This window comes from Leuciscus leuciscus, assembly GCF_965113295.1.
Source record: "Leuciscus leuciscus genome assembly, chromosome: 4".
Lineage (NCBI taxonomy): Eukaryota > Metazoa > Chordata > Actinopteri > Cypriniformes > Leuciscidae > Leuciscus > Leuciscus leuciscus.
The window spans coordinates 48,281,197-48,294,974 of NC_138728.1; the positions used below are offsets into that span (position 1 = coordinate 48,281,197).

Here is a 13,778-nt window from a genome sequence, read left to right on the forward strand (position 1 = left end):
TGTGTGTGAAAATAAATGCTGGTTTGATGTTTTATGAAGAGATAATTGTTTTAGCTTGGCTTAATTCACTACAGTTAAAGGTTTTTTCAAACTCCAGATTATAAACGCTAATAAGCATTACTACTGCTCTTTGTTTTGTTCTCTACATAGGCTACACAGCTGTAATCTCACAGCTCGGTCCTGTGAGAGTTTATCATCATCTCTACAATCCTCAAACTCCTTTCTGAGAGAGCTGGACCTGAGTAACAATGACCTGCAGGATTCTGGAGTCAAGCTTCTTTCTGATGGACTGAAGAGTCCAAACTGTCAGCTGGAGATTCTGAGGTGAATGGTTTTAAAATAATTAACTATGCTATAATCAGTGGCTGACTTAACCAGGAAGCAAGGTAAGCGGCCGCTTAGCACCCCAAGACAAAACATTTGCCGGACTGTGATATTTTTCCATATTTATACAGACGTATGACCCACATGGACTGCATAAGTTTAAGAGAAATATTGTATGGGGTGAGGGGAAGGGAATGGACTTTAAGAAGATTGAATTTGCAACAGTTACTAAAACTGTAAAATGCTTCTATTTCATGCATGATTTGCTTCTGACAGCACTGAACAAGCTAGCAGCGCCATCTAGTGGCTGTGCACAGGACACAGTTGGCATTTCAGCCAGGGTTCAAAATTAACACTACACACCAAATGGCGATTAACTGAAACAGTGTTACTTATCAGTTGGCTGGGATTTATTTTATTTTATTATTAATACCAACAATGCATTGTTGAGAGAACAGAATATGGCTTAGTATGAATGTCAAATTGTGAAGGTTGTGATGTATTCATATACATATACATATACATTCTGACTAGGGATGGCGAAAACTAAACATTTTCTTGACCGACCACCGAGCCTCATTAGCCGGTTAAAACCGGTTAACCGATTAGTTTAAAATATGCGCTATTTGAAATAACAGCCATTTCGAGCCGCGCCTGCAATTTAGCAAATCTGCTCTGCCTCCCGCTCACACACGCTGTTTGTCACATTTCCTACCAGCTTACATAGATGACACGGTAGGTTGGCTTTGGCTACCTTTCTCACCCGAAGAGGCTTGCGGGTGTCGCGTTTTCAGGTGATACATCATAAGCCGTGTTTCCATTACCCTTCAAATTGCGCAAATTGAAATTGCGAATTGAAAATACGCACAATGGAAACACGTCAATTTCGCATAAACTCCCGTTTATCGCAATAAAGTTTTTACGCTTGCATGAGGTGGTTTTTCAGGCAATTCGAAAAAGGAATATTTCACATGGCACGGAGGCGCAGGCGCGAACACTTGCATTTTACTATCAACAGTGGAAACAACTTAAAATACTCTATAATTTCTGGTCATACAGAAAATACACTATTCTCAACTACTTTTATTTGTGTAAACTCACAATAACAAGAAAACGTTGTGCTCTGGTAAAATAAAATAAAACAATCAGACGCACTTTCATGATCTCCGTAAACTGGAGCGCGAGAAATGAAACAAAGCCTATGTAGGCTAAAGCTTGTAATGTCCACTTTAAAAAGAACCAATTCGAATCGAAAGCTAATACCTTCTGATTATGTAATCCATATGAAAGGTGCATTTCTCTCTAAGCGCATCTGCTTAACAGCGAAGATGGAGATGTGATTTTAGCCGACACTTAGAAAACAATAGTTTATTAATAATATGAATGGCTCTTCTCATTCAGCACTGCGGGAAAAATATCAATTCCAGGTTCTAATTTGGCCTTAGAAAATCAGTAAAATTGACATGTTTTCCATATTAATTTGTGAATATTTTAAATGTTTAATAAAGGGGCAAAAAGTCATAAACAAAAATCTGAAAATTTGTTGATATTTACTTTTTTGCGCAACAGTTGGTGTAGCCAGTTCAAATTCAAATTTTGGTGTTCAACTTTGTGTTTTAAAAAGACAACAACAGTTCATTTTTCGTTTTTCAATTACGGGTTAAAAAAGGAAAAACGAATGGACACAAAAGTAGCCTACATGGATCGTTTGGACAGAATACGAAACAGAGTTCTTTATTAAATTCATAAAATAAACAATAATTAGCCTTCTCAGAGCAGAAATGAGGGCGAAACACCCAGAAACTCCTTATATGTGTCGTTCGTAGTATAAGTGTCTTTCCCTGCCATTAATGCTTGGATAACACGCCACATCTCCTTCCATTAATAATAATAATAATAATAATAATAATAATAATAATAATGTCTAATGCGGTGGCTGTGATATATATATATATATAAACTTACCAACGTCCTTTGCCGTGATTTTTTTAAACGACTTATCGCAAAAGAAAAAAGGACGTTTTAGTCGCATAACATCGGTTAATGGAAACGCCGTCATTTCACAATAGTTTTTTATCGATATTTAGATAATAGATCTTTTTAGACAAATCTGTGCTACTACTGTATTTAAGCACTGGATCACACAAGTTGCAACTTACATCTGTGTCATTCTTTTTGGTGAAATGGTCCCACACACTACTTTTCTTTGCACGCTTCATCCTGTCGTCTGCCCTGGCTCTAACCTCGAGTGTTTTACCCTGTAGCATTTACTTTTCGCAAACCTTGTGAGCACGCAAACCCAAACGCTGTGACCTCGCGCCAAATGTTTTTATTGGTTTATTAAGTACAAACAGGCGAGTTATGAAAAATTGAGTGTGAGGGATTTGTTCACTTCACACAAAAATATCTTGGAATGAGCTGGCCAACTGTAGTAGCGTTTAGTCCACTGTCTATAATAGCTTTTTTTTTTTCCGGTTTACGTTGATACGGTCAACCATCGGTTAAACGGTCATCGGTTAACATACCTAATTCTGACTGTGAGGACCAAGGTTAGAGTTAGGCTGTGAGGGCTGAATGTAGAAGGCTAATGATAAAGTTATTCCAAAACTGTAACTCCAGTTGTTCCAAGGGGTCAATACAAAAAGCCAAGAGGCTGAGTGTTTCCCAAAAAGGTCAATTAAAAAAAATCTTAAAATGTCAAAGAGAAAATATAAGGACAACAAAATCAAATGTCAGAAAATCACATAGAGCAAATAAATCCAAATAAAATCACAAGAGGCATTTTCCAAAGACTGGAGAGGTTGGTATCAACATATCAAACACTAAGCAAAAAACAGAGGAACAGAGCTACTTAAATACACTCACAGGAAACGAGGCACAGGTGAGAACAATAACACATGATACGATGGTGGGAAACTGAAATGAAACACAATGAGGGCCTCTATTGGCCAAAACTAGTCAACAAACCTAACACTGACATGCTCTGTGTTTCAGAGTGAAGCATGGCACTGTATTCATTTACACACAAGCAACTCATGATCCTGTGTTTTCAGTGTGTCAGAGCGTCTCAGTTCACAGTAAATCAGTGGTCTCAACCTGAGCTCCTGGAGGGTCACTGTCCTGCAGAGTTTAAATCCAACCAGCTCCAAAACACTTGCCTGGACGTTTTTAGTAATCCTGATGACTTTGATTAGCTGGATCAGATGTGTTTAATTCAGGTGGAGGTAAACTCTGCAGGGCGGTGGCCCTTAAGGAACTGAGTTTGAGTACACTTCAGTAAATGCTACTCCACATGAACTCCTGCAAGTGAGTTTGGGCCGTGTCATGTCATTAAAGATCTACGTTGTATCAGACTCCATTGACTTTTTTGCATTATGAACATTTACAGACCATGAAACTTTGACTTTTTATTATTTAAAATTTCATATGCGGTTTGTGAACTGTGGTTTGTTCTCTATTTCTTAATACTGTTCAATTTGTTATGGAGTTCAGTGGAGAGAAAGTTTGTGTTGTGTGATAATGAGTAATGTTGGTACTAATGTAGTACATGTTTCTTTTCCTTTTTTTTTTTTTTTTGCGTTTTCTTTATCCTTTAAATTAATTTCAGAATCTCAGATATGTCAAGACAGAAGAAAGTCACACTATTCACACTATATCTTTTTGTTGTTGTAACTAATGTCCACTAGCTTACTCAATGCTCAGTCAGGTGGTTCATGTGTTAATTTTACCAGTTGGAATGTCAAAGGTTTAAACAATGTAATCAAACACAGCAAGATGATGTCACATTTAGAACATTTAAGGCGAGACACTACAGGTGAATAGAGTAGAATTTATAACTTAGAGATATCACCATGAAACTTTACCAGTTGATTACTCACATGAATAGGAGAAAAAAAAAATGTATTGCAAGTTCTCTGTAATTTTATGTTTAAATTTGATAATCAGGCTATATTTATGTTTAAATTTGATAATCAGGCTATATTTAATTAAATATGCGCTAATTTGCATATATTTTGAAGTGACAAATCTGACCATTGAAAAAAACAAGGTTCAAAATTATTTTTGCATTTTGTTGATATATTCAATGAAAAGACATTACCAGAGGGGATAATGAATATCTCCTTTTGTTACCCTGTAAATCAGAAAATACTGCCAATAGCCTTAAAACATTTATTTCTGCCCTATTTTTAGGCATAAAATGTCATATAAATCGGGCCAAGAATGATATATCAACAAATCCCTCTGGACAAACCTTCACAATATAGTTAGGAATACGACTGTAAAGTTTGGTGTATGTAGGTGCTACAGAAGTGAAAAATCGTCACTAGGAGTGTAAGAAAAAACTCATTTTGAGAAACGGCCTTTAAAGATTTTTATGGCAAAATTCCACTAATTCCTATTGAAAGCCATGAATTACAGACAAAATATGCTTTAGGTCCAAGTAAAATCCATGTATCACACTGTATAACATCCAAAACTCATTATTGCTTCATCCATCACTGATCATCAAAACAACACATCAAAACAACACATCAACAGTCCATCACACAGATGTGACAAAAACGAAATATATCACACCCACAGTAGACGTCACAGCAACATCACGTGACGCTTCTGAAGATGACTGCAGAGTCAGCAGTCGAAACTGTCAAGGTATGATGACAAACTTTAAACCTGTCGTATAAGAAAGAATCACTTATAAATACAAATAGTAGGCTAAATGAACTTGTTTGGATTAACACATCAACATGGCCTCCAACTGAAGACCATTACATCACAAACTTCAAACTGACAGAACACAACCTTTACACCTGACAATTCGCCTAACATTTTAGTCTACACATCCATGCCAGCACCATATGTAGGGCCCTCCTCCATCTCCTGCTGGTGTCTTTTCACTTTTTTGGCTGTGCTTACACTTTTACGGCTCCGTTTTGCACTAGCAGAATGGACACTATTGGCTTTTGAAATCCTAACCATGTCGTCATCCTTCATTGCATTGACAGTTACGACTGTGCTCTGAAGCCACAGTTTCTCCATCACAGCCAGCATGGCAGAGGCACCCTCATTAAATATAGAAATAGCCATACTGGCTGCAGCCTCAACACTGCTTTTCCCCACAAAGACTGTTTTTGGACATCGGGCCCATATGACCGAGTTGAGGCATTCGTTGGCATTTTGAGTGCCTCCATGCTGCATGCGCTTGAGCAGGCTGTCACTGGACATCCGGTGATAGACAGGGATGAGCTTCTGACCCACCTCCCGTGATAAAAAGTTTCCTGTGTGAAGACTATGGCTCTCTGGCTTTTTTCCATTATCGTCTGCTCTCCTGTACCAACACCAGGATGGATTACACCTAGTGTGTGTAGGACTTTCATCACTAGACATGGAGTGGAGCAGACCTGCCCATATTTCTGCCTTCATTTGATCCAGTGACCCTTGATTATTTAGAATAGCCCCCCTGTAATAATTCTGCAAGGATTTACATTTCTTGGCAGTGAGCTTACCCTGACCTTTGCCCCCTAACTTACGCTCAGCACTCAGTTTCCTAAGTGCTGTGCCCATACGCTTGTGAGCGTGATTTATGCACTCAAGCTTAACAATTTCATGTCCAGGGTATGGGTTGAGCGCAACCACCTCCTTGAATGCTGCACTGTCCCCATCTGACAGCATCTCTGTGTAGTGCAGCTGATGCTGAGACACAGACCTGGCCCACATCCTCTTGGCTGTCTCCTGGTCCATGGCCTTACTTGACCCCGAGAAATTTTTTGCACAGTCTACATGACTCTCCTTCCAACTTTCAAATTCCTCTCGCGTAATCTTACCACCTCGCCTAGCACACTCTCTCAGGGTACAAGCATGGCAGTAGGAGGATAGCACCTCAAAGTCCACTACCAGCCCAGTGAGGATGTCGATGCACACACCAATGCCGTAGTGGGACGTGAAGCCTCTCTTCTGCTAGGTACCATCAAAAGACACACTGATATTTATCATGGCATTCTCATCCTCCCTTACTATCTCAGCCACATCAGGGTCAATATCTGCGCATGCCTGCCTGATCTGATCCCTGGTTCTCTGCAGTGACTCCAAGCCTCTCTCAATTTCAGCAACTGAAATTAAATTTATAGCTTATTACTAACTGTTCATCCATATTATAAAACACAAATAGATGGAGGCCATAATCTATAATGCCACAAATGTTACAGAGAGAGAGAGAGAGAGAGAGAGAGAGAGAGAGAGAGAGGCTAGATGTAAGACAAGAGATGGAAAATCACTGCAAAAATAAGTTTTTCCATTCTGGGAAAAAGTATCTTCACTAAAAGATTTACACCTTAGAAAAATAGCCAAAAGAATAAAACTTCCCAAAGTTAACTGGAAATTCTCATAGGAGAAGGGACAGCAGCTCCACTGAGAGCTAGATATGTGTCTGCCTGAGGGACTCACAACCACTTTAGGATCCCACAATTACATATTTGTACAGATAGTAATTATACAAAAATTGAAATGTGTTGTGTAATGTAATTGTTTTTTATATATAGTGTGTAAAGTATAGTATATATGTGACACCTATATATTTTATATATTTAATATATATTTAATATATCTTTTGGTGTCTCTGATACGTTTTAACATGAAGACCAGGAATCCCCAACACTTTGCTGATAATTTTTAGAGCTGCATATCCCAAGCCTAACTCATGAGCTAACAGCACCATTCGCACATTCACATCAAACGCCACATCGTTCCTGGATGCGTCTTGAAGACGCGTAGGTGTATAGACACTTTGCCTGTACCTATCTTCTTTGCAGAGACTGCACTCTAGTAGAAGCACTACTCACTCACTTCTCACTCTAGTGAGAAGCACTACTGCTCAAACCTCATAGTTACAACACGGACTGTTGAGCAGACGCGTCTCAAGCCTATTAGTGATCCAACGCTGCATACTCTTAAAGGTCACGTCCGTGGATCACGGCTGAACTCGTCTTCTCCACACTCACTTACAAACAAACATTTTTTTTCGCCTATCGTGCGTCTACTCTACACCCCTACCACTAAAAAACCTAAAAAACCTCATAGTTACAACGTGGACTGTTGAGCAGACGCGTCTCAAGCCTATTAGTGATCCAACGCTGCATACTCTTAAAGGTTACGTCCGTGGATCACGGCTGAACGCGTCTTCTCCACACTCACTTACAAAAAAAATAAATAATTTCGCCTATCGTGCGTCTACTCTACACCCCTACCAAAAAAAAAAAAAAAAAAAAAAAAAAAAAACCTTTATATCCAAGACTTCAGTCATAAATTAGTATTAATATTGATAGCATCACTGGTAGCTTCGTTGCTAACTCACTGTCCATCTGTTAAAATGGCGAATATATCAGATGTAAGTAGTCTACCTTTTGGTGCAGGTGAGGACACATTTGAGCTGCACACACTGCAGTCTGAGCTGGAAGCTGTTGAGAAACAGATCCACGACCTTTTATTGAGACAGGCCGAGCTTAGAGACCGGTGTTTGGCTCTTGAAACATCACGCGCCAATGCACACAAATCAGTGTTTAACGTTACTAACCCGCTGACTCCGACCGCGTCTACTCCGTGCGTTCCTCAGCATCGGTCGCGATCAGCCATGGTCTCGTTTACTCCGGCTCCAACACGCCACCACGAAGCCTGGGTGGTTCCGCAGCGGAAGACGCGAGTCAGGTTTAGACCAAGACTTTCTCCGACCCTCCCGGTTTTCGAGTTATCCACACAAAACCGCTTCTCCCCTCTACGCGAAACAGAACGCGATGCTGTGATCATCGGCGATTCCATCGTTCGGCACGTACACGCTACGTTAGGTAAAAGTAAGGTGCACAGTCACTGCTTTCCTGGTGCTCGTGTTTCTGAAATCGCTGCTCGCGTTCCCGAGATCCTGAACGGTGACGAGCGCGTCGGAACTGTGGTCCTGCACGCGGGAGTGAACGACATCAGGCTGCGCCAGACGGAGATTCTGAAGAAAGACTTCAGGAATCTGATCGATACGGTACGCAGCACATCGCCTGAAACAACGATCATTGTGTCAGGACCGCTTCCCACGTACCGATTAGGGCATGAAAAGTTCAGCAGATTATTTGCGCTAAATGAATGGTTAATGTCATGGTGCAATGAGCAGAAACTGCTCTTTGTAAATAATTGGAATCTGTTTTGGGAGCGTCCTAGGCTTTTCCGTGCTGATGGCTTACACCCAAGCAGATTCGGAGCGGATCTTCTGTCGGATAACATCTCCAAAATGTTAAATACCCTTTGACTAGTAACCAAAAGTCCAAATCATAGTCTCTGCTGCACCAATTTAACTGATATAAATACTAGTGTAGAACATTGCATAGAAACCGTGTCTATTCCTCGTTTAGTGAGATCAAATAATAAATCTACTGCAGGATCTAGGAAAAATCGAATTGTTATTAAAACAGAAAATGTTGCTATTAGTAAACAAAAACTATTTCTAAAGCTAGGTCTTCTAAACATTAGATCACTCACACCTAAGGCAGTTATTGTAAATGAAATAGTCACAGATAATAGCTTCTATGTACTTTGCCTTACTGAAACCTGGCTTAAACCAAATGATTATTTCGGTATTAATGAGTCTACTCCTCCTGGATACTGTTATAAGCATGAGCCCCCGTCTGATTGGTCGTGGCGGCGGTGTTGCAACCATTTATAGAGATATTCTAAATGTTACTCAGAAAACGGGTTATACGTTTATTTCATTTGAAGTACTTGTACTAAATGTTACGCTCTTAGATGTTAGAAAAACATCCCTATTATCTCTAGCCTTGGCTACCGTATATAGACCGCCAGGGCCTTACGTTGATTTCCTAAAAGAGTTTGCAGATTTTCTCTCAGACCTATTAGTCAATGTCGATAAAGAATTAATTGTTGGAGATTTTAACATGCACGTAGATAATCCAAATGATGCGTTAGGAGCTGTGTTTACAGATTTATTAAATTCATTTGGGGTCAAGCAAAACGTCACCGGACCAACACATCGTCTTAATCATACACTCGATTTAATTATATCACATGGAACCGATCCAACCGATATAGATATCATTCCACAAAGTGATGAAGTCACTGATCACTACATGGTAACTTGCATATTACGTACTGCTGTATAATAACGGCGTTGCGTTATCAACCAGGCAGAACAATCCTCCCATCCACCATAGATAATTTCTCAAATTGCTTATCTAATCTGTCTCAGCTGCTGCCTGAACCCAAACAAACAGATGAACTAGAAGAACTAACTAGCACTATGAGCACCATTCTCTCTAGAACATTGGATGTGGTTGCACCTATTAAATTAAAAAAGGTCAGAGAGAAAAATAAAGCACCATGGTATAACAATACTACGCATGTTTTAAAGAGAGAAACCCGTATTTTAGAGCGTAAATGGAAACAAACTAATTTAGAGGTCTTTAAAATCGCGTGGAAAGACAGTATGTCACGTTATAAAAAGGCCCTAAAAGCGGCCAGGGCTGAGCACCTCCGCAAACTAATAGAAAACAACCAAAACAATCCAAGGTTTTTATTTAACACCGTGGCTAGACTAACAAATAAACAGACGTCACCCGAACAAAATATCCCGTTACAGTTCAGTAGTAATGATTTCATGAACTTCTTCACTGAGAAAATAGAAAGCATCAGAACCACAATTGTAAACGTTCAATCTTCAATCGCGCCTTATAATTCAGCTTCAATTATCACCCCGCAAGAACAATTACAGTGCTTTACAACTATAGAACAAAAAGAGTTAAATAAACTTATCACTTCATCTAAAACAACAACATGTTTATTAGATCCTATACCAACTAAACTACTGAAAGAAGTGTTACCTGTAGTGGAAGAGCCTCTCCTCAATATTATTAACTCGTCTTTATCTTTAGGTCATGTTCCAAGAACATTTAAACTGGCAGTTATAAAACCTCTCATTAAGAAACCACAATTAGATCATAATAATCTAGCAAATTATAGACCCATTTCAAATCTTCCATTATTGTCTAAAATATTAGAAAAAGTGGTGTCCGCTCAACTGGGCTCTTTCTTGCAACAAAATGATATCTATGAAAAGTTTCAGTCTGGATTCAGACCGCATCATAGCACTGAAACTGCGCTCGTTAAAATCACAAATGATTTACTTTTAGCTTCTGACCAAGGCTGTATTTCAATACTAGTTTTACTTGATCTTAGTGCTGCGTTCGATACTATAGATCACACAATACTCTTAGATCGACTACAAAATTATACTGGTGTTCAAGGACAAGCACTAAGCTGGTTCAAATCATACCTATCTGACCGCTACCATTTTGTCTATTTAAATGGAGAAAAATCGACCATAACTCCAGTAAACTATGGAGTGCCGCAGGGATCTGTATTAGGCCCTCTGTTATTTTCAATATATATGATGCCACTTGGAAATATTATAAGGAAACATGGAATTAGTTTCCATTGTTATGCTGATGACACTCAAATATATATTTCATCACGGCCGGATGAAAACGCTACATTTTCCAAATTGACAGAGTGTGTTAAAGATATAAAAGATTGGATGACGCGTAATTTTCTTTTATTAAATCCAGACAAGACAGAGGTAATACTTATCGGTTCAAAAAACCGCCCACAAAACCTTTCACAATACAACTTTAACATCATAGGATGTCCTGTTACTTTATCCTCTACAGTAAAAGACCTGGGTGTTATACTCGATTGCAACCTGTCTTTTGAAAATCATTTCATATGTTACAAAAACAGCCTTTTTGCACCTTAGAAACATTGCTAAGCTACGTAATATGCTATCAGTTTCTGATGCAGAAAAGTTAGTTCATGCATTCATGACCTCGAGACTGGATTACTGTAATGCTTTATTAGCTGGTTGTCCTGCATCCTCAATAAACAAGCTACAGTTAGTCCAAAATGCCGCCGCTAGAGTTCTTACGAGATCAAGAAAATATGATCATATAACACCGATTTTATCATCACTGCATTGGTTACCTATAAAGCTCCGTATTAATTATAAGATATTGCTACTGACTTATAAAGCCCTAAACGGCTTAGCTCCAGTCTATTTAACGGATCTTCTATCGCCCTATAATCCATCGCGTTCTTTAAGATCACTAAATTCAAGGCTTTTGGTCATACCGAGGATATCCAGAACCACCAAAGGAGGGAGAGCATTTTCACATTTGGCTCCAAAACTCTGGAATAGTCTTCCTGATACTGTTCGTTGCTCAGACTCGCTCTCCCAGTTTAAAACTAGATTAAAGTCGCATCTCTTCAGCCAGGCATTCATATAATCCCACAGTTCAAACTACAATCCGGCCTCTAGCTCATAAATGCCAGAGGAGAACTGGCCCCCGACTGAGCCTGGGTTCTCCCAAGGTTTTATTTTCTCCATTAAGTCACTTGATGGAGTTTTAGGACACCATTAGGTCACCTGATGGAGTTTTGGGACACCATTAGGTCACTTGATGGAGTTTTTCGGTTCCTTGCCACTGTTGCCTTTGGCTTGCTCAGTTGGGGATATTTTGGGGATATTTAATTTAATTTTATCAATCAATAAATTCCTCTTGAAACAAACTTTGTTGTATTATTTAAATTTAATACTGTGAAGCTGCTTTGATACAATCTGTATTGTGAAAAGCGCTATACAAATAAACTTGACTTGACTTGACTAGTACTAAACTACTACAGAACCCATGATTCTTCGGATCGATGTTAACTTTCAGCCCTGTCCCTGCGCAATTAGGACAAATTAAACCACCGATCAGTTCATTCAAATGCGCTACATGAACTATCGGCCACTGCTGTGTGGCGCTTTGATTACCTCCGCTGTCTGAACACTCCTGGTTTCCAAACGACAGTTTTCGCATCGACGCACTATGTGATGGCATTTCATCATCTTCTGTCTTCGTTGGTAATCCCTTGTGACTTCTTGCTAATGACAACTGTTTTCGGGTTTTCTGAGAGAATTTTGTCACGGTGTGACAAGTAGCATATGGAACTTATTCCTGCTGAAGCAGTGTTCCCGTTGGGACACTTTGAGTGTAACACCGTCCCCAGGCCTGCGTGTGCGTCTGTTGCCATGACAACCCCAAATGACAGATTGACAACAGGTGTGGGGAATTTACTCTGAGAGTTTGGGTGAGGCCCCGTCAGCATTTGAGAGAATATAAAAAGCAAGAGAAGGAGGCTGTTAAGGTGCTTCTCCCCCGTGAGAAGTCGTTTTATCGGGTGGTTGCAGTTATTGGAGTACTGTCGAATGAAGAGGAGAGTGTTGACTTGATGAGGGACTCGAGGGCAATAGAGGGAGAGTGAAATACCCCGTTGGCATTGGAGAGGAGCTAAGTAACCGAGAACTGAGTCTCGTAATTGCATGCATTCGACACTGAATTGGATGTGGTTTGGAGTGTTTGGATCACGATCATAAATATCACTGAGTGGATTGTACTGATTCATTATCGATCTCTTATCTCTTCCTCCATTATAAATGGTGATGTGAACTCTGACTGTGTTTGTGAAGAACAACATCTCAAAACCTCCTTCGCAACATTGATGATCGCGGCCCCCTCGGACAGAGACCCAAGGGTGAGTGCTGGCTTTAAATTGCACTTCGTGAAGTGAGTTTGCAGTGCCCAAAATTGACGTTTTCTCCCACATTATATGCTTGAAGTGGAATTGTCGTGTGTGTGTGGAAGATACATTTCTCTTTACCGTGCACTCTCCATATGTCATGCTGGTCTACTGTCATTAATGAGAGCTCAGTGACATTGATCTGTTCTATCTATCTGGAGGTCGGAGAATTATCATCTGGGATTAGAATTTAACCCCTCTGTTTGTGCTAATAGGAGAGGAGATGCCCTGTTGAAATGTTCACTGTTTGCCTCTGAAGAGTTCCCGTTTGTTTTGTCGACCTCGAGTCTGCCGTACACTTGTAACCCACCTGTGCTGGAAGAAGTGACTGTCCCTCTGTCACGAACGTGAGGTTGGCACGCTCTGTCTGAAATATCCACTCTGTCTGTGTCAGAAGAAGCCCCGTTCAGCTTGTCGACTTCGAGTCGGCGACATCTTTGTAGCCCACCTGTATTGTGAGAAGTGGTCGTCCCCCTCAGAGAAAGAGTGAGAGCTGTACATCCTGTTTGAAGCATTCATCCTGTCTGTCTCAGAAGAAGTCCCGTGCAGGCCGTCGACTTCGAGTCTGCTGCAGTCCCGCAACCCACCTATATTGTAAGAAGCGTGCGTCCCCTTGCAACAACCGTGAGAATTGCATACTGTTGAAGTACTCGTTCTGTCTGTTCCAGAAGAAGCCCCGTCCAGCTTGTCGACTTCGAGTCTGCTGCATCCTTGTAGCCCACCTGTACTGTGATAAGTGGTCGGCCCCTTAGAAACAGCGTGAGAGCTGTGCGTCCTGTTTGAAGCAT

General features: G+C 40.2%; 1 protein-coding gene across 3 annotated transcripts in view; it reads left to right on the plus strand.

Moving 5' to 3' along the window:
- LOC309496977 (NLR family CARD domain-containing protein 3-like) overlaps positions 1–13,778 on the plus strand; it is a 78,522-nt gene that overhangs the window by 6,212 nt on the left and 58,532 nt on the right. For all 3 annotated transcript variants that reach the window (XM_082167181.1, XM_082167183.1, XM_082167182.1), the window contains one exon: positions 151–324. In XM_082167181.1, the coding sequence (XP_082023307.1) occupies positions 151–324 (174 nt within the window). The remainder of the gene's footprint in view (positions 1–150; positions 325–13,778) is intronic.